At 42.0% G+C, this 27597-nt stretch overlaps 1 protein-coding gene and 1 pseudogene across 10 annotated transcripts in view; one reads left to right on the top strand and one right to left on the bottom strand.

The window, feature by feature from the left end:
* The window catches only part of Pde8b (phosphodiesterase 8B), a 176960-nt gene that overhangs the window by 31167 nt on the left and 118196 nt on the right, over positions 1 to 27597 (top strand). Inside the window, exon 2 of one of the 10 annotated variants that reach the window (XM_035439120.1) lies at positions 13373 to 13411. The exons of the other annotated variants lie outside the window; for them this stretch is intronic. Within the exon in view, the coding sequence (XP_035295011.1) occupies positions 13373 to 13411 (39 nt within the window). The remainder of the gene's footprint in view (positions 1 to 13372; positions 13412 to 27597) is intronic. 10 annotated transcript variants of the gene reach the window in all.
* On the bottom strand, positions 23030 to 23425 carry LOC103162621 (annotated as a pseudogene).

Genomic DNA, 27597 nt, shown 5'->3' with positions numbered 1-27597 from the left:
TTCTGTAAAGACCCTCTGATGAGGGACAGGTATACACATACATTGGTGAGGGTAGAGCTCCTTTGTTCATCCAAAGGAAAATTTCTTCCAGAAATACCAACATCAAATAAAGACAAACCAACAAAACTCCCACATTTTATAAGCTGTGTAACCATCTGTTAGCCTATGGCACACAAAATTTACCGTCATAGTATTGATTGCCTTTCCAAGCATGATGTGATTTTGTTGGTTCTCATGTCCAGCAATTTTGAACTTCAGTATATCAGGAGTATTTGCATCTTAATTAAACCTCATGGTTAATCTTGATTTTTTAATGTTAAGTTCAGGTCACAAATTCCATTTATCCTTCTGGATATGGGAGCTTCATCATTACTTTCATTCCCACATCTAGAGTACTCTTTGCAGCTGTCTGGTGTATATGCTGCCTAATGGCTTGGCCATGACCTGGGAAGTGATCTATACTATAGTTTAATTCTCAAAGTCTGTAGTTTGCTGCCCAACATGAGACTCATGAGTGTAACTTGGAGGGGAGCCCAGAAGCACATAAACAACCCATGCCTTTGCTTTCTCAGGCCCTTCCTTCATTCTAATCAATTTTATTTCCTAGTTCCCTGGGACTACCATTTTGTGTCCCATGGCAAAAAATATGGGACTTTTTGTCCTGGTTCTGCTGTACATGTGACTATGACTGCATTTGGGGCCAAGAAATGCAAGGACATAGAAAGAAAAAGAAAGCATCAGGGATGCTTTTTGTAGATTAGAGAAGTAAGTCGCCCCCCCCCATACTGACATTTTAGTTTCCTATGACTTACTGCCTTTGTTGCCATCACAGGGCAAAGGAAGACCTAGGTTAGGGGAGAATGACACAAAAGAACAAATAGGAATCCCCCCAAAGGAGTCCTTTCCTATTCCTAGAGCCAAAATTAAAAACTGGTTGGGATCCTTACTGACAGCATTGATTTTTCAGGCTATACCAAGCACACATTGAAACCTTCTTGTGCAGAGGAGGTGAGAAGCTGGCAGCATCAATGCCCCTTTGATGGAACGTTGGATTCTAGATGAATTTCCAATCTACCTGCGGTTGCATGTGTTTGTGTGCTTTCTCGTGGTTCTGTCGTGGCTGCTCTATGCTTCCTGAAGTGGTTTACACTTCCTGTTCTGGTCTTCTGGTTGCTACAGAGTCAAAATAGAGAATGCTTGCTCCCTCTTACCTGAACTGTGTCCCAGGAGCCACACTCACCACGTACAACATCTGTGAGTTTGAGGTTGGACAAGTTTGGGAATGGTTTGAAGCACAGGTGTGTGTCCTGCTCTTTGTGGGGGCGCTGAGCAGGACTGTAGGTTCTTGATGGCATCTCTTCCAGAAGCATCTCCGTTTCCAAGTGATAACTTGGAAACTTTAAAAAGTTTGCAATGCAACTTGGCCAGACGTGTATGGTCTTCCGCTCATCAGCATGACAGTGTTGCCATTTCTTCCAAGCATTCCTCCACAGGCTAAGGTGAACTTTTCCCTAAGCAATCATTATCTCAGGAGAGGGACAGGATGGGGGGTGAGGGTTGGCCTTGGCCCTCACACATACTTGGTGGGCCCATCTGTCTTTGCCTTGTTGCTTAGTAACTATGTGACCTTGGTCAAGCTACAGAGCCTCTCTAACCTCTGTCCCTTCGTAAGTGAAACAAGACAATCAGCACTGCACTCAGGGGGCAAATTACTGAGTCCCCAAGGCAGTGCTACTAGGTCAGCATTAGTGAATGGTCCTAATATGACAGTATGAGTGAATGTTTCTAACATGACGGTCTTGAGCCATAACGGAAAGAACTTGGCCGCATTTTCTCTCTGCATCCCGTGCTATTCAATATTCCTTTTAACTGGGTGAAACAGATGACTTGGAGTCACTCTCCTCTTAATATTTTGACTCATATTAAACATCAAATAGGATTCATTCTGGAGACTCAGGAGCAGTTAGTATACACCACACTATACTATTTCTGTACTGAATGTGTTTGAGTAGCTATCTGGATGCAATAGGGAGTCATTCTAAATGCAGAGCAAAGGTAAACAATGATGTCTGTGTGCAGAAGTCCAGAAAGTATGTCACTGCTGCACAGATATTAGAGAATAGCTGGGGAAAGCCTCCAAGTGGCCTCTGTCTCCTCTGTTAATTGCAAGTGTCTCACTCTTCTTCATCCTTCATGTTGGCATTAAATAAACCCTCCAGTGTGTTTACTGATACCAATAACAATCTTATCCCTTCCTAGGAAGTTCTGTAAACAGTATTTACTTAGTAAACGGCTGCTTCCTTATAGCTACAGATAATTTGAAAAGCTCCTAAAACCTTTTCACCCTTTATATTTGGAGACCTGTGTTGGAAAGAAAAATAATTTGATTTTGTGCAAATGCAAATCAGCAAGGTTCTTGGAGGTGAGAGTTATGTGTCTTTCTTTATTCCCTTTCACAACATCCATTGCATAAATGGGTGCTGAATAATTGTGGGCTCAGTTGATTTAAATTTGAATGCTTTTGAATAATTAGTGTGTGACTAACACTTTATATTGAATATTTTAGTGGAATTAATACCTAGCCCCCAGTGATGGAGAAGATGTTGGCCTGGGGTTATCTGACCAGTGATAAGGGAGAGTTACACCCCACCAGGCTGCATATTATACTGCCTTCCTTTCTGCATGAGTAGAGTCCCATCTTCCAGACCTCCTGTGAGCCCTGGGTTTTAATTAAAATTTAAATTGCTCTTCTGAAAAACTCTCACTTGAATGACTAAAACAAAAAAAAAAATAAAAAGACTCCATTTTAATTTCTGTCCTAGGCTGTCACTGGAGAGCTTGTTGGAGGGGGGATCACAGAAAGGACTGGTGTAGGAAGAAGAGTGCTTAGATTTGGATGCATCCAAGCGCTGCCTGTGTTCCCAGGCTGAACTCAAGGACCCCTACGAAACATTGTGTTCCTGGGGATAACAAGCCAGTAGCAGCAATAAACAAACACGCTTTACAAACCTCCCGGGTAGACAGCATTCTGGAGAGACCCGCTTGGGTTGTGAGAAGAGCTGAGAGTTCCAAACAGGGACATGTTTAACTTGTCCTGGATCTTCCTACAGAAGCACGGTGTGTGTGTGTGTGTGTGTGTGTGTGTGTGTGTGTGTGTGTGTGTGTGTGTGTAGTGTGAGATAGAAAACAGGGTTATTTCCACTGAAAGAATGAATTTTAACTTCAGAGAGATTGGATATTACTTTCCACACTAAAATTATCCAGCAAAGGAGAAGCAAATATTGGTGGTGCTGACTGTCCATACAAATAATTAGAGAAAAGAAAGCTGGGCTGGGGCCAGTAGCAAAGATGCTTAAGGAGACATTAACAATTACTCGCTAACCTATTTCTTCATGAGCAGCATGTTTCGGAGTGTTCCAGAGAACGCTGCCGGTAGAGAATATTAGACATAAACAAACAAAACACCAGGGGTCTAGCAACATCTCAAATTAATCCACGTGTAAATGGTGGATGATGAAATACTAAGTGTGATTTGGAGAGCCTGGTGATAATGCTCAGAGTTCACTGTAGACTGGAGTGTGACGACTCCCTTAAGTTAGGAGTTTCTACTAAAATATTGGTAACTTTTCCTTTTCTCATTTAGCATTTTTCTTGGTGTGTATGTATGTGTCTGTGTGTCTGTTCTGTGTCTGTCTTTTGGCACATTTAATCTGGATCATGACAATTCAGCTATCCTGGCTGGCCCACAAGCCCCGCACATTCTCCCATGTCTGATCCCCACTGCTGGATTTCAGACACATGCGGCCACATTGAGCTTTTCCCATGAGTGCTGGGCATCTAAACTTGGGTCAGATTTACCAATTAAGCCATCTCCCCAGCCTCTTTTGTAATTTTTAATATAAACTTTCATATCAACTGTAGCATTGATATATGTACACTAGCTTTCCAAAGATGCAATTTGCACACTATGGAATCCATCTGTTTAAGTCTACACTTAAAGCTTAGTGAGTTTGTTCACTTACACAGACATTACCATAACCCAAGATTAGAACATTTCTGTTAGATCTAAAAGAACCCTAGTACCTGACTCCAGTTAAGCTCCTCTACCCCTGGAACCCCATGACTTGAACTCGCTGCTTCCTATAAATGGAAGCACCCATGTAGTCTCATTTGCCTACATCCTTTCACTTAGCACAAGGATTCCTATGTGCACCTGTGGTGTAGCATGCCAGGGTGATCTGTTCCTTTTTTATTGCCAAATAGCATTCTGTTATATGTATATTCAGCATTTTATTTATCCGTTCAGCAGATGATGGGCATTTGAGTTAGCTCTAATCTGTTGCTTTAATAAGTAATGCTAATGTGAATATTTGCATATATGTTTCTGTGGAATTGCTGATTTTCTTATTCCTCTTGAGTTGAGTCACACCAGTTGAATCAGGTTTGTAGAGTAGCTTTTTAAGATATTACCAAATTGTTTCCCAAGTGCCTGTGATAGGCCCCATTCCCACAGGCACCCTTATTCCATTTTCTTCTTGATTAAAAGGTTAATGTTTGGTTTAAGATTGCAAGCAGGGAGTTGAGTGTGAGAAAGGCCTGGGGAGACCCTCTCCATGCATAGCCTTGTGCCAAGAAAGGTATTGGGCAAGGAGATGGGAGCACACAGTCAAGGCTTGCAGGACACATGTGCTTGGATGAGGTAGTGACCTAGACACTATTCACAGGGGAGTTAGAGTGATGTAAACTGGCTGCAGATGACCCTGGCTGTGAACTCACTTCCAAACAGGATACTGAAAATAGAGACCCAGAGCAGCAGAGCCTTCAGTGGCAGGACAGAACTGCAGCTCTGGACACCTGCCTTTGAGCAGAAGCACAAAGATGAGGTTAGGTCAATGTGCAGAGAGGGTTCAGGATACTCAGACCTAAAAGAGATGTCCCCATCAAATCTCTCCCCTTAGGGTTAAGGGAACTTGGTGGAAGAGGAGGTGGAAAGAATATAGGAGCCAAAGAGATGGATGATACCAAGAAAACAAAATCCTCTAAACAACATAATTGACACAGACTGAAGTAGTACTCACAGGGCGTATACTGGTCTGCACCAGACAGGACCCAGGAACTGAAAGGAGAAGTGGGCACATGCCCCCTCATTTCTTGTGCTTTTCTTTGGGTCTCTTTTGCTCTGTTTTTTTAAACCTATTCTGGTTTCTTTTTAATCTTCTTCTTATTATTTATTATTTTTAGATGTCTGTTTATATTCTAATGAAAGAAAGGTTATAGATTTGGGTGGGTTTGGAAGTGGGAGAGAATCTGGGGGGTAGTTGTGGGGAGGAAACTCTATTGAATGAAAAAAATCAATTGGAAAAAAAAGATGAATCCAGGTCAGGGTGGAGAGAGAAAAGATCTCAGCCTAGGAAATCAGTAGCAAGTGTAAGAATCCGTATTCGGCAGCAGGGAAGGTTGTGTTGAACTATTGTCTGTCTGTGCACCATGAGTGTTGCTGCGTTAATCTTCCTAGTGGAGCTGTGTAAGGGAAGGAAATCTGGGCTCCCAGGGGTTGAATGAGTTGTGGCTGAGCTTATAAATGGTAATGAGCTCCAGGCCAGGTGCTTGCCTCCTGGAGTAGCCTGTGTAGATGTAGAGGCACACTTCAGAGTCTATGGTCATATCTACCAAGTGGCAATGAATGAATGAATGAATAAGTGCCAAGTAAAGTACTGTCACACCCAAGGAGAAGTTAGGGAATTTGGAAGGAAGATTTTGCCTTTGTCCTTAATTTACCTGACAGCATTCTCTGAAGTAATGGATGTCTCAGAAATGTGTGGGATGTGGATGCCACATTTGCTGCAATTACTCAACAGAAGGAGGGCTGGGGAGGGCGTTAGTGTTACCCAGACTTATTAGCTGTCAAGGCCATTTGCTCTTGTTCTCCCGAAGCCACTTTAGAAGTACTTCATTTTCCACTGATGAGAAATTAGAGGAATGAAGTTTCTTGGGTAAGCATTCCAGCATAAAAGAAGCCATTTGGCTGAAGCGTCTGCAGGCTTATGTTTGAGTCTTCAGAAATCAGGAAGGTTTGTGAAAACAAAAACAATTACAAGATGATGCTCAGCCAAGCGTCTCCTGTGGGTAGGCTGTCCAAACAGCCCCATCACACGATGGCTGTGCACTTTGGGGTGACTGTTGGTCCCCTCCAAACTCATGTTGCAATTCAAGAGCCATTGAGAAGGAGACCTTTAATAGGCAGTCAGATCCTAAAGACATTCCCACGAGGCTGAGTGCTTTCACCCTTCCACCTTCTGCCATGAGATGCTGCTGCACCCTGGAGCGTGGCTCTGAAGCCTCCAGAACTATAAGAACATGTCTGTTCTTTCTAAACTACCCAGCCTCAGGGATCCTGTTACAGCATCACATGCTGGGCCAAGGAAGCGTTACTGCTTTTCTTGGATATCTCCTGTTTCAGTAGAAAAGCAGCAAACAGCCCCTTCCAGCGAGTAATGCAGCCATGCACTGCTGCTTTCTCGTCTAACTGGGGACAGGTGCCCGCTCTGTCAGGCTCTGTGCCAGCCACTACAGATGGCTCTGTGGCAGTTTGATCAGTGAGGAGGGCATTACATATTAAGGAACAGAGCAGTCAAATGCACACAGCCTTTCTGTTTTGACATTGAAGATCATAACTAGATCATGTAATTCTGAAATCCTTGCTCTTGCTATCCATAGGGTCCAGTAGCTTCCTTCCTTTTTCCCTTCTGTGATGACTGGGGAGAGGAAGGTTCCCTGCCTCTCAGCACTGTAAGCTCAAAGGGCCCAGGACAGGGACATTTTCTTCCCCTAAGTGCCATGCTCTTAGTTAAAAAGACTTATTTTTGCTTATGTAAAGAACTGATGAGGGTCAAGAGTGCTTTCACTGCTTCATAAACTCGTCCCCTGGGTTGTGGTAGAGAAGGTCTCTTCTTTAGTTTCTCTCCTGCTCAGTGATGGCTGTCCCTCTGCAGTCCACAGTCAAAATGGGGTGTGGAAAGGGCTCAGCCTGATGCTGCCTGAGGACGATTTGTGACAGGCTTGTATAGGTTTTCCAGCATGGGTGTTGGTGGACTTATGCAGGAGCAGGAAGTGGCAGGGCAGGGGTGGGGGCAAGGGGGCAAGCGGGCAAGTGTGATTCTGGAGGTGAACCAGGCTGAATGATTTTTTTTTTTCTGGGTCAAATTTTAAAAGCATCTAATACAAGTGCTCTTAGTAAATGGCCATTCGTGACGACATAATTCAGCACATTGTGGGCTCTCAGTCACTGTTTGTGGCTGCAGGAGACCGTTAAACAACAGTGCTAAGGGCATGGACTGTGGAGCCAAGTGCCTAGGTTTCCTATCCCAGGCTTTTGGCAGCTGTGTGATCCTGGACTCTTAACTTTCCTGTACCTTGGAATGTTCAAGCATAAGCAAGAATGATGGTAGAGCCTTCCTGACAGGATGCCAGGCACACTGGCTCTGACAAATGGCCACTCTGAAGAGGACTCACTGGACATCACATGACTCCCCCCATTCCCCAAGATTACTTTTAAGGTTGTTTCTGTCTTTGATTTTCTGCCTTCTCATGGTGATCTGTGTAAGTGTGGATTTCTTCTTGTTCATACTGCCTTAGGCTAGGTTGATCCTCCTGAATCCATAAAATTGATGTCTTTCATGGTTTCTGAATTATTCTCAGCCGTGGCCTCTTCATGAGATACATCTGCCTCATTGTGTCACTCCTTCCTCATCTCTGGCTGCATCCATGGCAGCCTTTCTTTTGGAGTTCACCAGGGCTCTTCTACCTTTTAATATCTAAATGACACATAGTTCTCATGTAAAACTACAGTAGAGGTTTGTTATATAGCCCAAGCTGGTCTCAAACTCTTGGTTCTTTTGCCTCAACCTCCCAAGTGCTAAGGTTACATACAAGTGTGTTCCATCATGGCTGGTAGTTCTCTAGGTATCCCATGGATTACTAGTTCTCTGTTCACTTATATTTTACCAGCTGTTAAATCTTCCTACTGATTTATTAATTTTAAATATTACTTTTTTTTAGATCTAGAATTTCTAGTTGGATGTTCTCAGGTCTTCCAAAATACTTCTGAACAGGTTCCAGTTTCCCTCTGCAATTGAGTGTGGTAGAATGTGGTAAGCACAATTGTGTTACCGCCTGTGGCTGTGCAGTCTTGGAGAGCAGTCCCTCTATGTCCTGCCTAGTGATGTCATATATAGTGGTGCCCGGTTGTCCTTCATAGTGGCTGCCTCTTGCTTGTTGCCAAGAAGATGCCTGGCCTAATGTTGGTCAAGGCTGAAATTCAGTTCCCTGCATGCCAACTTGCTGGGTAGCACGGTGCTCCAGGCTTATCTTGGTTGCTCACTTTCTATGAGTTTTAGCAGCACTTTTTCTTCTCAATTAGCAGATACTTGTGGTTGTTTAGTGTGCACACCCAGCTTTGAGCACCCAGATTTGGTCTTGTAATTTCTCCCTGTAGTTTTACCTTCAGAATTTTTAACATGTTGCCTTAAAACTGATTGTCCCCATGAAAGGGCAAGTCAGTCTTGTTCAGAGGTGTTGCCCCTGTTAGGTTCCTGCCTGCTCTGGCAGATGACTGTATGGCAGATACTTGAACAATAGTCAAACTTGGTGAGATAGAAGGAGAAATGATATTGAGGGATATGAGGGGAGATGGAGAAGTAGGAAGAGGGAGTAAGAGGTGAATATGACCAAAATACATGGTTTACATGTGTCAAATTCTCAAAAAATAGACAAATTTTAACAAAACACCCTATCTAGATTGTTCTTGGGAAAGTCATCTGAATTTCCCTGAATATCAGACTGCTAAAGTCTTCCATTATGACAATAATGGGTATCTTGTTGATGACGTTTTTCCAGAAAGATGCTATTGTGACACACTCTGTCATTTCTCCCTTTGTTTTATGTCTGTTTATATTTTTTCTGTGTATTGGGATTTTGGGGGGCCAGTGAAATGAGGCTCTGTTATCTATCCTAGGCGAGCTTCAAACTTGTTATGCAGCCAAAGATGACTTTGACATTCTGATCCTCCTGCCTCCATATCCCAAGTACTGGAGTTACAGGCATGTAACCATTCCTCCCATTAAAAAAAAAAAAAGTGGTGAGAATTAAATCCATTTCTTCGTGCATGGCAGACAAACATACAGCCCACTGAGCCATTTCTACCATTCCCTGCTTTGATAAAGAGTAGAAAGGAGTTGGTGAACATTTATTTCTTGGTAGGTCTAGAGAGAACTGTTCATCCCTCCTCCAGGCAGAGCTTGGCCATGAACAGAGAGATTTGGAATGGCCAAACCTGGGTACTTTAGAAGGAAAATAGGAGGCTTCTGCTCAATGTTTACCAGCAAGTTTTCTGTTACCATCTCAGAAACAGAGTCTGAACAGACATTTTCCATTCCAGCCTTGCCATGAAGGCCATTTTCCTCTTAATCTTAGTCCATCTCTTTTGGACATCACATTCTATTGTAGGACAAAATACTAGGTTGTCAGAAGCAAATGCTGTTTATGTTATATAATTGACTTTCCCCTTTCAATAGACACAAACAAGGAAATAAATGCACAAGAAGGGGTAGGGGCCAATCCCCTGAGCCACAGAGTGAACATCTATTTCTAAGGCAATGTCAGGTGTTCATTTGAAGGCAGCATATATTTTCATACATGAGAACATGGGCTTGAGTAACTATGAAGACAATGGTGTCTGAAGTGTGTTGCTGTCTGATTTTGTGTGCGAACTTTAGGAGATGAGGGACAGTCTCGACCAGGCAGTGCTTGCACAGTACGCTCCTCACTGGCAGACATGTGAGCCTTACTGTTCACCACTCTTGATATTTTTTTCTTCTCCCCTTTCTTCTTTCACACCTTCAGATTCTTGATTTCTAGGCTCCAAAGTATCAAGTTTCAAAATTATTGGCAACAGCCACTCAAAATATTGTTATTTTCATTCTTCTCATTATGAGGCTCTGTTAGTCACTGTTCTGTTGCTGTGATGGAGACAACATCACCAAGGCAACTTATAAAAGGAAGCATTTAACTGGGGTCTGGCTTATAGTTTCAGAGGGTTAGTCCAGGGCCATCATGGCAGAGAGTATAGTAGCAGGCAGGCAAGGTGCTGGAGCAGTAGCTGAGAACTTACATATAATCTGCAAGTTGCAGGCAGAGAGAGAGAGAGATACAGAAAAGCATGGGCGTTTGAAACCTCAAAAGTCTTCTACCCCCAGTGACACACCTGTACCAAGAAGGCCACAACACCTAGTCCTTCTTAAACAGTTCCACTAATTGAGGACCAAGTAGCATTCAAAGATGTGAGCCTTTGGGGGCCATTCTCATTCAAATCACCTCAGAGACCCTCTCCAAGTAACAGAAAAAGAATTTGAAGATTATCCTCATATACATTTATTTTATTCATGTAAATTCTTCATTTGTATGTGACGATAACTTGTATTAGGAATAGTTCTTATTTGGAAAGTAGGGGTGTGTGTGTGTGTGTGTGTGTGTGTGTGTGTGTGTAGGCCAGAGGTCATTGTCCTGTTCTTTCCTTAATCACTTTTCACTTTATTTTTTTTTTGAGAAAGGGTATATCTCTTTGAACTACTTGATCAGTAGCCATAGGGTCCCTCCTGTCTCCCCCATGCCCGGCCCCCGGCATTGGGACTATAGTCATGCCTGCTCTAACATGGTGCAAAGATCAATCTCAGGCCCTAGTCCATTCTTAGCAAGTGCTTTATTGACTGAGCCATTTCTCTAGCCCTGGCTGGCCATTCTTCATTTGACACCACTGTCCAAATATGGCTTAGAATCTGAAGTCAAAAGTTCAAGAGTAAAAGCCTGGGCTACCTGAGGGTTTTAACTGTATAGCCCTTTTAGTTGTACAACCCTGTGAAATTGAACCCTACAAAGAGGGCAATATTAGGTGCTCACAAATGAATTGCAGAAAAATAAATTATTTTCCCTTATTTAAATTGGTGTATACTTAGGTCCTATGTGACTGGATTTGATATGGTTATAGACTGGGTTGAATGAAGTTTGCATTTTCCTGAGCTTTCTGTCTTTGGTTATCATCCACAGGATGTATGTGTTCATATTGTCTTCATTGTCATGGCCTGAACATTTACTAAAAGGAAGCCAGGCACCCACACACTACCAATAAGCAGGATGAATGTTAGCATGGTGTCTTTTCTTGAATGATTTTATATGTTCCTTTCAGATTCCTTCCTTCTCATCCACTGTGGGTCCCAGATACAAACGCATCTAGTTGCTTAGCAACCAAATTGTATATGCTGGAAATCCTGGAAAGAACTTCAAATATACATTCCTTAGATACTGCAAGACTTCTTGTATGTCACAGATTTCTTGCTTTTAAATGTAGACATAAAATGAGCTTGGAGAACGGTCTCAGCCCCAAAAGGTGTTAGAAAAGGACTGTTTGAATAAATGCTTTCTAATGTGGAAGGTGCAGCCATCAACAGTTAAAATAACTGTGATGAAGAATAAGCATTGATGCTCCCCAAGAGTCCCATGTCTAATGGGTCATCTTCCTTTGTCCTCCAGGCACTGTGTGGTAGCAAGCAGCTCCCTAGGCTGGGGCCTAACGATGCATTCTTTAGTTCCCCTTCTCCCTTTCTTACAGAGAGGTCAGCCGTCTAGTTCTTTGTTTCAGATTTTTGTTTTTGTTTTTCCTCTATCAAGATAAAGTTAATTTTATTGTCAGAACATTGAATCTTGCAAAGTATCCTCATTGTAATGAATTTCTTTTTTTTTTAAACCATGTTCTCAGTTCTTTCATTATGTGAGTTCTTCTTTGTCTTCTCTTTTCTATTCCTCTTGCAAGGTCCTCTATCCTGTATGGAGCAGCAGATGATCAAAAGATGTTCTGTGCCGTCAAAGATGACAGCCTGCTAGCGTGTCTGTAGGCATAGGGAAGTACAGCGTACTTACTGGATGGTACCTCAGTGGCACAGGGAGGTGGTGGGCAAGTTAGTAAATGCCACAGGTCACTCATAACTTCCTATTTGTGACTCATTGTTTAAAAGGATCCTAATTTCTCTTCCACCTCCTCCTCCTCTACCGCCTCTTCCTCTGCTATCTCCTCCTCCTCCTCCATCACCCTTCACCTCCTCCTCTTCCTCCTCCATCACCTCCTCCTTTTCATCCTCCTCTTCTTTTTCTTCTTCCCCTTCACTGTCAAGTTTCCAGGGCATATGACTCTCCATATCCTTGTCCTCCCAGATGTGGTATCTTTCCATGACCACCCTCCCGGGTCCTGCAAACTTCCATCACTTTCTATTTTCTCTGTGGCCTAGGAACAGACCATTCTCCCTGTGTTCATACCCAGGAGGAGGAACCGTTTCCTCTCCCAGGTTCTATACCTGACACTCTTCTCTGGGAAGTTCCCATTGGCTCATCTCTTTGCATTACATCATCTCCTGGCTGTTATGTGGGCAGCATTGCCTTCATAGGTATACACAGGACCTAATTTTCAGAAGAGCCTCATGTTCTGCCATCGTTGTCCTGAAACCCTTTACAATTTCATCTTAGAATTTCTCTTTTGTAAGGGGAGTTGGACATGGAACATGTGCCATGGCCTAGAAGCTTTGGCTACCACCTGATCCTGGCTTGCCACCCCTGCAGCTGTCCCTCCTTCCCTCCCATCGATGAATTCTCAGCCATTTGAGGCTGGCTCTACCCTGCCACCCCTGTAGTCCTAGACTGGAGTAGCAGTGGGTCTGACTGTATATAGTGGGCACTCTGTGCTCTGAGTCTTCCATACTTGTCAGGGCCCTGGAAGCACGTGTGTGAAGAGTTAGAGTCCCAATGCAGCAGTACCCAAGTACATTCAATGGGTGGCTCAGGGGCCTCTTGTGTGCTGCTGTCACAGGTAGAGTCCATTCTGGCACAGAAGTCGAAGTGTCCTAGAGGTCATTAGTCTACTGTGGTTTGGGGTGGGAAGAGTGGCTTCTTTTCTTCCGGCTGGAGCTGGTTCTTCCCATTTGGGGCTGGGTCTATTATGTGATAGCCCCAGCTGTGAAGTTAGGGGTGACCTGTGTATAATGAGTCTTTTTCTGTCAGGCCAGCCAGCTCCCAAATGACACAGAGACATCTTATTAATTATGAAAGTTCAACCTTAGCTTAGGTTTGCCCACTAGTTATCATAAATTAACCTTTTTTTCCCCCAATCTATATTTTACTATATGGCTTTTTACCTTTCTTTCACACTGTATGTCCAACTCCCTCCATGTCTCATTGGCGTCTCCTGTGTTCCTCAATTATCTCCTCCTCCTTCCTCTCTCTGTCTGGAAGTTCCACCTATGCCTCCTGCCTAACTATTGCTTTCATGAAGCTCTTTATTAAACCAATCACAGCAATATATCTTCACACAGTGTACAAATATTCCCCAACACTTGTGGGTGTTTCACTGCTTGTCTTCTTAAAGGGTTTTCTTTTGAGAAATTCAGATTTAAGCATCTCTTTCTTTAATTTGTTCTACTAAAGTTCTTCATATATGAAAACCTACTACCACCACCCCATCCATATGTGCACTGTAAACCTGGCATGCTGTTTCCTCTCCCCCTCAAGGCTACTCTTGATAATGTAACACATATGAGACTAATCCCCCCTCTCCACCATTCCATCACCTTTCCTTTCTTGGTGTAAGTTATAAATGTTATCTTTCATTCTAGTAACTCATGCATCTTAACAGAATTTACCTAATTAAGCCCAAAGGTTTAATTCCAACTAAGGAGAGCTCTTTTATTCTTTCTCCAATGATGTATTCTTCATCAACTTCTTTTCTCCTTTAGAGTTATTGATGGCTCATTTTTAACCCCCTGGATCTGTTTCTTTTCCATTTTTCTCTTCACGTGTTGTGATGGATTTTTAACTTGATCTTCTGGGCCAGAACTCCACATACTTCAGAACCTTTGTCAGATTCACACCACTTCCCATTTCTATAAATGCAGTTTTATTATATTATAATCTCATTTGCATATGTGCCACCTACAACTGCTCTCATGCTACGGTGACAGGTTTAAGCAAGTTCAACAATGACCATTTGGCCACAACATAAAAGCTGTTTACTGATATAATACAGGTAGTATTATATCAGTTTATTAACTGGGCCTTTACAGGAAAGTTTGGTAGTCCCTTCAATAGATGACATTTTATTCTCAGGAATGAATGTTATCTTTCAGCTAGATTAGCAGTTCTCAGTCTGTGGATCATGACCCCTTTGGGGTCACATATCTGATATACCACATATCAGATACTTACATTGTGATTCATAACAGTTACAAAATTACAGTTATGACTTATAATGCAGTGATGAAATAATTGTATGGCTGGGGGTCACCACAACATGAGGAGCTGTATTAAAGGGTCAAAGTGTTAGGAAGGTTGAGAAGCACTGAGCTAGATTATTGAATTTATTTTTTCTCAAATATTTTTAGTTCAGAAAGTCTTCTCTTTTAGCTGGACATAGTGGCACATGCCTCTGATTCCAGACCACAAGAAATGGAGACAGGAGAATCAGGAATTCAAATTCAGCCTCATCTGTATATTGAGTTTAAGGCCAGCCTGATCTACATAAAACCCTATCTTAAAAAACAACAATACTAAACCAAACCAAAACATAAACCCAAACAACAAAACACTCTCCTTTTATGTTCTAATTATGTCACTTTGTTTGTTCTGTCTTTTAATGTTTGCTTGAGTCTCTTGTATCAGTGAGACCTGTATGATTTCAGTCTGGTCTTCTTCTCAGAGGGACTAAATTTCTCTGTATTTTGGGTTTTCTTTCCCTGTCTCCAGGTTGATGTTCTCTGCACCAATGCATGCTGTGGGAATCCCCAAGCAGTGTATATCTGGATAGAAAGAAAGGTGTAGTTGAAATTTTCTTTGTGCCAACCAGCTCCCAAATTAAGACATGGAGACTTATTATTAATTATGAATGCTCAGCCTTAGCTTAGGCTTGTGCCACTCGCTCTTTTAACTTAACCTGTTTCCATTTGTCTATGTTTCGCCTCTCAGGGCTTTTTACTTTTCTTTCATTCTATATGTCCACTTTCCTGCTTCCTCCATGTCTCTGGCTGGCTGGCCCCTGGCATTTCCCCAGTCTCTCTCTTTTTTCTTTCCCTCTGAGCTTAAATTCCCCCTTCAATACTTACTCTCCCTGCCTGGAAGTCCTCCCTCAATATTGACCATTCAGCTTTTTATTAGACCAATCAGGTGCCTTAGGCAGGTAAAGTAAAACAGCAACAGTAATCTTTACACAGTTAAGCAATTGCAACACATCTTTGCATACTTAAACAAATACTCAACAGGAAGGCCTGGCAATCCTTGCCAGAAGATGACCCTGACTGAAAAGGAGAAAGAATTGTGCTGGTTCTGATGATGATTGAGGATGGTCTTCCTTCCCGCCTTGACAGATGATGGATGGGCATGACAGCCTTTTTTTCAGTTGGGAAAATGCAGAGTTTTAATTCTCCAGATACAGTAGGATCATAGGCCTCTATCTACTGCCTTGCACAGTATTCTGGGAGACATAGCACCTTCCAAGACCATGTGCAAACATGCACATTGATGCACACAGGTGCAGGATTCTGCCTTCTTGGCCCTCCTGGGAAGGCCCCAGGTGTTATGTATCACAAATGATGAAGCCAAACCCTACTGTAGCCCCTTAAGAACTGCAGGCTTCAGTTGCTTCCCTATAGGCCCCATGCTTCCCAGGCCTCAACTGAAGTCACTCACTCTCATTTTCTAGATTTTAGTGTCAGTTCGTGACTTCAGAGACTGAGGAGTCCCCTTGTTGGTTTCTAATGTGGCCATTTACTGTTGTTTGCCTTATCTGACTCTGCTGGAAAGTAAGGTGACTGGGGCAGTTACAGAACATATCAGTTTGGGACCAGGCATGGTTTTTATTAGTTTAGTGGCTCCTGGAGGGGTTTATAGTCTCATCAATTCATGACAGAGTATAATCATGGTCTTTTCTGTGCAAGAAAATATGTAAAATATATATACTCGGGCCTGATACTTATTGATTGTATAAATCAACATTATAGTATTAGTACAGCAGGTTCTGGGGAGGCAATTCAGTTGGTATGCTTGCTGTGTAAGCATGAGCACCTGAATTCCATCCTTCAGAACCCATGTAAATCAAAATCATATACATACATATGAACATACATATACAAGCTCACGTGCACACACAATTGTACACACATGTGTCCACATGACTGTGTATACCTATAATCCCAGCACTGCAGAGTAAAGACAGGAGGGTTCCTAGGGCTTTCTGGCCAGCCAGTCTAGCCAAATGGGTGAGCTTCAAATTCAGTGAGAGACCTTGTCTAAAAGATGTTGGGGGTGGGCAGAGAAGAAAGACAGGAGAGAGCTCAAAAAGGAAAACACTTGATATCGAACTCTGGACCACACACACACACACACACACACACACACACACACACACAAGAACAAGTACACACAAAGTACACATATTAACACCAGAATACCTTAATCACAAAGGAGAGTAAATCTCACAGAGACAGGTGCTCAAGAGCCCTATTGCTGTCCTCCATGGAATAGTCCTAGAGGTGCTTTTTGAAAATGTCTAGTAGCTAATTAATAGTTGTTCATCACTGCTAGGACTTACAGTGAGCAACCTACTTTTGTTTATCTTACACTACTAAACCTACTGAGAGTTTTTTGACCTTGACTTTCGTATTTAGGAATTAATATGTATTTGTTGCTAATCACTGTCTAACAGCTTTGGTTTACATGAAGCATTAGTTAAATTTGTGGCCATATTTTATTTCTCCCTAAGTAACTGTTTATTTCACTTAATTGGTTATTATAGTAAAATTATTTTTATATCTTCAGAATAAGTTTCACCCTAAAGCAGTGATTCTCAACCTGTGGGTCATGACCCTTTGGGGGGGTCCCAAGCATACTAGACATTATCATTCATAGCAGTAGTGAAATTACAGTTATGAAGCAGCAATGAAATAATGTTCTGGTTGGTGGTCAACATAACACGAGGAACCATATTAAAGAATCATAGCATTAGGAAGGATGAGAATCACTGCCCTAAAGGATGGCAAACTGGAAATAATGCATAAAAGCAAAGATGGGCTCCATTTCATTCACTACAAAGGACAATCCTGTGAGAGCTGCTCTCAGGCATCATTTGGTCTCCTGGTGCCCTGATTGTGTCTGGGTGTGTGGGCAAATTCACGAGGCATTCAGCTTTGCTAGTGCATTCTTGTTCTCTATATATTCTCACTTGGTTCAGTTTTACGTTCAGGGTTCCGTAGTGATTCCTATGATGCATAAATTTTCCTTAATGTGCTTCAGCATAGAGTCAACATTGCCCTTTGTTGCAGTCAAACTTAGCAGTCATCAATAACTGGAAGGATAATGCCTTCTGTGTGTGGAGAGCATAGGTGGGTAACTAGGACATGTTAATGTTCCATTACTCAATTAAGGAATGTACTCTGTAGCTGGCTTCTTACTGTTCTGGATTCAGTCTTGGGAGTATAGCCCCACCTCTCCTGATGGTATCTTCTTATCATAGTGGCAGGAAGCCCTCCTGGATAGGGTCCCTTCCAGGTATCCTATCTTCTGCCTTCTTCACTTGGCCCGCTAAAACCACTGGAATCGTGGGACATTCACACTTCCTCTTGTCCCCTTTCTTCTGGAGCAGCTTCAAACATCTCTCCTCTCTCTCATTCATGCTCTTAACTCATTTAAAGATTATTGTACACTCGGTGATGGAGGCTTGATGGGGGAAGTACTTCTGTGTATGTTTATCTTGTTGATAAATAAAATACTGTTTGGCCAATGAGACAGCAAGTTAGATGGGACTAGGAGTCAAAGAGGATTCTTGGAAATGTAGTAGAGAAGTGGTGATCCAGGCAGGAAGTGACATAGCAACGAGACTCATATTTAAGCGAAGGAGAAACAGGAAGGGTCCCTTTTCCCCTTGTTCCTCCAGCAGCACAATGTGATCCACCAGCAAGGAGGGACGCAAATAAGGTGTCCAATAAGATAAGTCTTATAAAATATATAGATTTATGATAATTAAGACTGAGCTAACAGATGAATCCTAGTCATTGGCCAAGCAGCTTTGAACCTAATACAAGTTTCTGTGTATTCATTTGGGCCCTAACTCAGGCGGGCGGCTAGCGTAAAGCTCACACGTGTCGGTGGGGCTCAGGCAGCTTTTGGCGGAAAGATTTATTGTAACAGAGGCTTGCAATGGTCTCTGAGTTTCTTTCTGTCAGTCTCTCTACAGGCAATGGCATCCATTCTCTCACTCAGGAGCTCTTCTGTCCTCACTCAGAGGAACAGGAAAAAGGGCTTAGCTACTGGCCCCCTCTAAAGAGGAGAAAGGGGCTGCAGTATCCTCTACTGAGCTAACTATTCTCAATAACAGTGCCTAACTAGCACTCCCCAGTTTTCTCTTACACAGCCTGGAGGTGGGAGAGAACTCTGAGTAACACATACATTCTCTGCATCCTGGAAGTGTTTTTTAGGCTAGTCTCTGTTATTCAGGATCCATGTTTAGGGTTCAGATATCAAATCTTTGCTTAGTGTGGAAAAATTTGCACATTGCAATCTAGCTATCAATCACACTTCACTATATGAATAAAACACATGAGACTGAATCATTTTGTTCAAGATTCTTTGGAAAAGCTGTGTGTAAACAGAAGTTTCTCTGTTCCACTGGGTTCCACAGTTACTTTTAAAATAATCACTTAGAGGCTTAATATGAATTACAAACTGTTTGATATATTGCTCAGGCTTATTACTAACTCACTCTTATAACTTAATTTAACCCATTTCTATTAAGCTATACATTGCCACGTGCCCCATGGCTTGCCAGTTCTCTGACATCTTGTCCCTTGGGTGAGTGAATTACATCTGCCCAGACTCTGCCCTTCTTCTCCTGTATCTCTGCTTTGATTTCCTGCCTGGCTCTATTCTGCCATGCCATAGGCCTAAGCAGCTATTTTATTAACCAATGGGAATAAAGCATATTCACAGCATACAGATGGGTTATCCCACAGCAGCTGTGTTGTGTCAAAAGTCTTTTAAGACCTTGTTTAAAATGCTTCTCAAAAATCACCTTATCAGTTACCATCTGATTCGGAAAGGAGAGAGGCATCTTTGCTGTATGATGCACTTCAAAAAGTTAATTTAAAATCTTAGCCACTATGTATGAATATACCTTTACAGTGTTTACATATGTAATTTAAAGATTTGGTGAAGTAGGTAACACTAAGAGCATCTATAAGTGTCAATTATATAGAAATTGAATGTTGACTAATTTTGCAATAAAGAGTAAATATATCATCAGGTTTTTTATTCATGATTTTCACAGAGGCTCATTTAGTCGATAATTGGGTCATTTTCCCAAAGTGCCCTGTTTCTTCATTAGAAAAGTGATTAAAACATGAAGGAGTGATTGAAGATGGTGACTAAGATGGAGAAACAGATTAGGAAGGAACCATTGATGAAGACTACCTTTCTGTGGGTTTTGGCGGGATCATTTTATTAAAGCAGTTTTGAAGCTATTTGTATCCAGTTGCTTTTAAATTTACAGAAATAAAAGACAACACCAGTAATTTAAAAAGTACACTCAACGTACACACACACACACACACACACACACACACACACACACACACACACACACTTCAGAATCCCTCTTGTTAGAACTCATGAGGTCCTGGAAGCGGGGACTCGGGTGAGGAGTATCACTTCTACAGAGGGAAAGACATCCAGAAGGGAGGCTCCAACCACTGAGAACCTTTGTGAAGCTCAAGCCTTTCGAATGCAGGAGTGAAATGTAAACTAAGAAATAATGCCAACCAAGATATATTAACCACTGACCTATGACATCTAGAAGTTCCAAAGACTCTGGGAAGCAGTCTTACATTCTTCTGTGATAGGACATTTTGTTTCCAATCAATCACTATCATCTCAACAAGCAAGTGTCATTGACAGCTGCCAGCAGGATTGTCTGTCCCCACTGCTGTGAGTGGATTCCAGTGGACTCCCCATTTGTTGCCCAACACAGTTTTTGTCCCTGTGGGGCACTGGACGCTGTGCCCCTGCTGGCTGTTGGCAACTTCTTGTTTTTTTTTTTTTTTTTCTCTGTAGCTTTGATGAGAGAAAAAAGAAAATAACTGGGCTACTTTTCTTGGCAAAATGAAAAAAAATTTTAAAAAATGAGAATGTTAAGACTTAAAGATGCAGCAAGAAACACAACTGTATTCACTTCTAAACTGTAACTGGTGATGATTTCACATCTGTCTGGTGGCCTGTTGAGATAGGAAAATCCTGCAGGTGAGAATGGGCATGGGGACTACTGAGGGTTTGGGGATAAAAAAGGTCAAAAAGCAAAAACTGAAACCAGAAGTTATAGCAAGGGCCTCACAGAGGAAATGGGGCATAGAAGAGGTTCTGTGTATTCTTTAGTATCAGGATGCTCCTGAGTAGATTGTCTACAGTCTCCCTGTGTGGATAGTAAGCACCACCAATACTGTTTAATTGGGAGGGAAAAGCAAGTGTCCCTCTTGCTTTGTACAATAACTGTTATTGTTTGTACAATAACAATAATATAGAAGAATGAACCTATGCTAGAGACAGATGCTTCTATAACTGTGTGGTCATATGAGAGTAGAAAGAACAGGATTGATGATAGGTATCTCATATCTACATGTTACATATTACACATCTCTATCAGGTGTGTACATCACGTGTCTAATTCACTATTTGTGGTCAGCATTAAATAGGATCCTGTTTAATTTGGTGCCTGGGTTATCTTTCTAATTGCATATTTGGAGTTGCCTGTACACTAACTTAATTGTATTTGATGTCTCCTGTGTCTCATCATGAGTACTCCTACCAAGGAGTCCAGGACAGCTGGACTCAGGGGAGACACTCTGGGAGACTAGCATCTGTTCTGTAATCACGTGCCCCAAGGACTTGCTTTGTACATGTGTGGGAAGCTGAGCCTTTCACTTACATGCACCCAATTGGTTTCACTAGGCTAAGAATGCATTAGGTGTTAGTTCACATTGTATTTAACATATGCTAGCACAAGATAACAAAGCAGAGGACAAAGTGACTAGTGGGTCCTGTAGCAGCCACCTGGGAAAGTGTCTGAGTGACCCACAGCAGATGAAAGATTGAAGCTGCAGACACTCCTCAAGGTGGAATGCTACTTTGTCAGAGGACAGGAACAATTTTTTCCTTAAGGAGTTAAGAGCAATGTAGGATTCTGTATGATCTTACAGGGGGCTAAATAGTCTATCTGATATCTGGAACATCGCAAAGTAAATGAAAGCCTTTGTTCATTGGATCCTATTTTGGTGAATAAAGATTTTTACTCCTTCATATTCAGCTTTATGCTGGAACTCTTTCTCATGTGCTGTTATGGGTTCTAGTAATCCATAGAAAATATATGTGATCTTTCTCTACTGAAAGCCTCAACTATGGGACCTTGTTATGCTGTCTCCCTCCTCACCCATTGTAAGATGTGGTTATTAGCTTATGTGGTTTATTTACAAAAATTGAAGTGGTCTCATAGATTATTGCTGAGAGTGCTAGTTCCCACAAGTAGCAGGCATTTGGTGTTCTATAAAATGACCAGATAGCGAAATTCCTGGTGAAAACTGTGAATTTATTCACTACTTTCTGTAGAAGCTTTATTGAGATATAATTTATCTATCTATATAACTCACCATTTAAAGTGCAAACTGTGATGGTCTTTAGAATAGTCCCAGAGTTGTTCAGCCATTACCATGTACTGTCTTCTCCAAAAAGACCATGGGTTACATTAGCAATCACCACCTATTTCTGTCGTCAGCATTTTCCATTCCAAGAAAGCCACAAATCTACCTTCTGTTTCTGTGACTTGCCTATTCTGAACATATCATATAATGGACTCATGTAGTGTTGGCCTTTAGTGTTTGGCTTCTGTTATTTAACGTAACGTTTTCAAAATTCCTTCCCATTGTAGCATGTCAGTAATTCATCCCCATGCTGAAGAATCACACTCCTTTCTGTGAATATACCACATTTCATTTCTCTTCCTGTCATTTGGTAGACATGTGGGATGTTTCCACATTTTGACTACTCTGAATGATGCTTCCATAACCATTCGTGCATAAACTTCTGTTTCCACTTCTCCTGAGTGTACACCAGTATTTATCCACTTGAGAAATTAGACTGCTTTGTAAAGCAGCTATACCATATCTTGGCCAACACTAGTTATTCACTGTCTATTTTAATACAGGGGATGACAACTCTTAAGTGTGAGTAGATTCATACTGATTATGCCAGGCATGAATCAAGTGTGTATATCTGTAGCCAGCTTACTCTGGAGGGCTAGGGAATGGAGCCTACTCAGTAGCTGAAGAAGGAGGATGCAGGAGGAGGTTTTGGATGAGTGGGGTTAAGTGCTAAGAAGTAGCAGTTGGATATATTAAAAGAGGAGACTATGTCCTTGTTTGTCACTGTGGTGGCACCCATAGGCTCATAGGGAGTGGCACTATTAGGAGATGTGGCCTTGTAGGAGTAAATGTGGTCTTGTTGGAGGAAACGTGTCACTAGGGGAAGACTTTGAGGCTTCAGAAGCTTAAACCAGGCCCAGTGTCATTCTCTCTGCCTGCTGCATGCTGATCCAAATGTAGAGTTATTGGCTCCTCTCCAGCACCATGTCGGCTTGCATGCTGTCATGTTTTCTGCCATGATGATAATGGACTAAACCTCTGAACTATAAGCCAGTACCAGTTAAAGGTTTTCTTTTATAAGAGTTATCATGGTCATGCTATCTCTTCACAGAAATAGAAACCCTAAGATAATCACAATATCCAGGTAGTAGGTATTGTTGGTTCTAAAGACTAGTTTATTTTTAAAGTGTTTTAAATTAGATGTATAATTGTATAAAATAATGGGTTTCACTGAGATACTTTGTAAAATGAGCCATGTTTTTTTAAAATTGTGCATTTCTTGTATTTGAAGTGACATCCTTGGCCTGGGTCTCTTTGTCATAGTCCTTCATTGAACAACTGCAACCAACCACTTTATGGGGTTTCCCTCTCAATCAGTTTTTACAGAGGCTTGCCCAACCCTAGTTTCCTGTTGTCATCAGCATTAATTAGGCTAATTTGGTGAAAAGGGCAGCCAACAACTTGATACACAGGTTCATCATAGTTGGAGGCAAGCACACAAACATGAGTTTGGCCCTCATCCTTAGGCTTTGGTAGCTTTGTGATTCTCTGCGCTAGACCATCATGGAGGAGGATGGCCTTTAGCATCTCTTGTAAAGCAGTGTTACCATCTGTTACATCTCCTTTACACCTCTAGCAGCAATGCCTTCCTGTGTCATGGCAGTGGGTTACAGGTAAAGCCAGATCTTGAATGCCCTGGAGCCTGTATGTCACTCAGAGATGGCAGGGAAGAAAGCTCACTGAGACATTTTTATATATCCACATAATGTATATTGTTTGTAGTCAACCCTATATTACCTGGATACTGCCCCCCTCTTTCTTCCCACTGATCTATTTCCTCTTTCCTAATAAACCCCTTTTACTTTCATGCTCCCTATCCCCAATTCCACATATAAGAGGAAAACATATCAATCTTGTCTTTCTGAGCCTGGATTATTTAACACATGGTCTTCAGATGCATCAGTTTTGCTGCGTGCAGTATTATTTCATTCTTACTTATGACTGGATACTATTAAATTGAGCATACATAGCATATTTACTCTATCCATTCATCTGTAGAAGGGTACCAAGGCTGTTATGATCAATGCTGGGGTAAACATGGATATGCAGTTGTATGTTGTATTTGTTTCTCTGTGTGTACCCACGAATGGTATATCTCAATCACATATATTTAGTCTTCCTACTTATGGGTTGAGATATTTTTGTTGTTTTGTTTCTTTTTTCTGACTTCTTTATATATTTGAGATATTACTCCCTTGTGAGATGAATACCTGGTGAAGACTTTGCTCTTTGTCCCCTTTCTCTGTCACCTACCTTGCTGTGCAGAAACTTTATAAGGTAATGTGATCCCACTGTTAATTATTGCCATGGTTTCCTGATCTTTTAGAATTCTGTTCTGAAAGTTTCTGATTATGCATATATCCTACAGCATTTTTTCTGCTGTTTCTTCCAGTCAAGTTTCAGGACTTTTGTTAGGTCTTTGATCCACTCTGGGTTGATTTTCACACAGGTGAGAGATACAGATCTAGTCTTATTCTTCTGCTCAGTTTCTGCAGCACCATTTGTACCTATTCCTCTAGAGCTGGGGGAATTCCCTCCATGATTTCACTGAATAATCTTCTGGGGGTTGGGGGTTGAGACAGGATTCCTCTGTATAGTCTTTGCTGTTCTGAAACTCTTTCTGTAGACCAGGCTGGCCTTGGACTCATAGATCCATCTGCCTCTGCTTCCCCCTCTGGGTTTTCTTGGACTATGTCCCCCTTGGGGACAGAAGAGTCTGGGAAATATTCACCTTTTTCCTTTTTGGTGTCAGCTAGCCAATGATTGGGGTCCAGAGCTGTCTGGAATAGCTTTAACTTTATTTGCTTTCTAGGACAACCTAAGTCCCCACCACTAGAGTATTCTCCAGATAGATTAGTTCATTGTACCCCAAAGGATGGGTCAGCATGGAGCTCCCCTGCTTGTCTGATCTCAGCCATCCTAGTCCCCACAGAGGGAAGGGCAACAAACTCCTGGGGAGAGGGAGTGCAGTTATTCCCATGCTTCCCACAACTATTGCTCACACACCTGCCCAGTCTCCTGATGAAAGAGAATGAGCAGCCTTGGAGGAAAACCAAGCTTCACTCTGGTGTTTCAAGTCCAAGTCCCACTGCATATACTTTCCGTAATCTTTCTTTAGTTGCTTTCCAACTGGAAAGAGCAGATTGGGTCACAAGGTAGACACTGGCAAAGACAATGTGGCAATACTTGCTCTAAAGGACAAGGAAAATGTGGGGACTTTGCTTTTGAAAAGCAGCAAGCTTTGGGTGCACCCTTCTCAAGATGGCTCCCTTTTGCAGCACCCGGCTTTTGTGTTGAAAAATGCAGAATTCCTCTCAAACACAGGCTAGCTACACAAACATTGCCTAAGTTCAGCCTGGTTTTCTGTTCCTGTGGAAATTTTCCCAATGATGTCCCTCTTTCTTTGCCTGTCTGTTGCTTCTCCCTGTCTTGTCTACCAAGCAAGAGCTGGTATAGCCCTGAAGCTTTCTGTCCTGCATAGCTGTGTCTCTTCCAGCCTCGGAGTGGCAAGATTACCTTTAGTGCATTATCTCTATTAGTTCCCTTGCTGAGAAAGCATTGTCTGGTTTGTTTGCTTCTGAAGCCACTGAGAAGCTGGAAGAAGCTGCCTGTTGTTAATCTGCTCTTTCCATAGACTTAACTCAGAAGTAGTCAAGTCCTTTCAGGTCACATTTACAGGGGCCAATGACAATCAATCTTAAAGAGGTACAAGAGTATGCAAGGTATGTTACATAGGCAAAATAGAATGTTTACCTAGGCAAACCATAGCCAAGGTGTCCAAAGTGGACTCTTAGGACTGCTACATGACAGGTAATCCAGTCAGAATTTGAACCACCCTCACTGCTGTTTGTTCCCTCGTGTGTATGTGTGTGTGTGTGTGTGTGTGTGTGTGTGTGTGTGAGAGAGAGAGAGAGAGAGAGAGAGAGAGAGAGAGAAAGAGAGAGAGAGATCTTTTGATATTGAAGTATATCTCTCTTCAGATTGGTTGACTCTCCAGTTTTGTAACTGTTTCATTCTTTTTTATGTTGGTAGAGACTGGCTGGTTATGTTCTTGGAGATGTCTTATCTTCCATCCTGCTACTGAGGCAGCAAGCTTTTTCACCATCAATAAGCTCTCTCTACTTCTATGGATTGACTAGGCTTCGCCAAATCTGGATAGCAGCTGACCTGGAAGTCAAGACATGGGAGCAGTCGGGGATGTTGGGCAACAAATGTCTGCTAGATGTCAATACTCACAAATGTGCTAGACTGGATGGTCTGCTGTGTTGGTTTTTATCTACTGATGAAATCTGTATCCAAATGCATATTCTTCTAACTTCCTGCCAGAAAGCTCAGAAATTAAATTTATTTTTGTTCAATTAGAGTAATCCACCAGAGTCTTGATGAAAAAAAAATTCTGTGCTCTTTCCATTATTTTTTTAATTGTCTCAATTTTAGGACTTTTAAAGTCAGTGTTAACCACTGAAGTTGAAGTTTAAATAACTTTCCAAATCTCCTTCCCCTAAAATATAGCCATCATTTCTCATAAGAATTGTAGGTCTCTTGCAAAATCTCCTGATTTGTTATAGTAAGCTAGCCCTCCCGAGGGCTCTTGCCTGTGCCTTTCCCACCATCTGGGTCATCCTTTGTCATGCTAAGGACCTATGTGAGTCTTGTTGTTGTTATTTCAAAATTTGTTTAGAAAATGCAAAAAGGATTGATAATCATCCTTTAATGTCCATATTGGAACTTCTGCAGAAGTTTCCTCAAGTCTTCACTGTTCGCTCTTCTGGTTCAGACTGTCCTTGGGTAAAGTGTAGGGGCCAAATGGTCTCCTTAGCCCCCTTCTCTTCTGGGGACCAGGTGGGAATGCTTCTCACCATTGGGAAAAAGTTCTGTTGTCCTGCATCCTTTAGGAGATCTCAGTTCAAACTACTTGATGCCATCACCCAGGAAGCAAAGGCCGAAGACCTAAATGTGATGGGATTGGCCTTGGCAGGTCCTAGCATCTGTAAGTACCCTCTGTGGATCAGTATGGTCTCTCTGAGGTGGAAAGACAGTACAGTTCATTCCTTCATTGTTTGTACACTCTATATTGGAGAATTTACTTCCTTGCCAACTTTTATTTGTAAGTTTGTAGCTCCAATGCTTGTAATTGGCCAATTGTAATCCCAGGACCAACACTACAGTGCTTCGAAGTTGTTTGTGGGCACAGGTGGAGCCGTGAGACATTTGAGTCATCTCAGGCAAATGTTCCCAGCTGAGGTTTCTTGTTTCAGCTCTCCTACCGAAAATAACTGTCCTTTGCTCAGTCTATTTAGTGCCATTTTTTCCCTGTCTCTATGTTTCTTGTTGCTGACATCATATCTAAAATGGGCCCAAATGCAAGGCTAAAATGTCATCTTCCTTTTTACGTACAAGAAGGCCAGCCATGACAGGCCTTGGGGGAAAATACCACTACTAGATGACTCTGCAAGAGCAAGCTCTAGTACTGCTGGCTTTGAGTTCACTGTTAATAAATCAGCACTATTTGATGAGTTCTTTAAACAAAAGCAAGCATAAAACGTTATTAATATATTGATCATCAAAATGTGACCAGAGGCTTGAAAGAACATACACCTGTAGTGTCCCATGGAGCAAGGACTCAGTATTTATTAATTCAGTTTTTGAAGTAACTTGGATGTAAAAATAAGCCCTTGGCCAATTCAATGTGTAAATATACATATTGTTCTGTAAGGAGATCTCTTCAAGGAATCAACTCACTGCTTCCGTGTTTCAGAGATATCTTACC

This window comes from Cricetulus griseus, chromosome 2, assembly GCF_003668045.3.
Source record: "Cricetulus griseus strain 17A/GY chromosome 2, alternate assembly CriGri-PICRH-1.0, whole genome shotgun sequence".
In the NCBI taxonomy this organism is placed as follows: Eukaryota; Metazoa; Chordata; class Mammalia; order Rodentia; family Cricetidae; genus Cricetulus; species Cricetulus griseus.
This window is presented reverse-complemented; position numbering and strand designations above follow the sequence as displayed.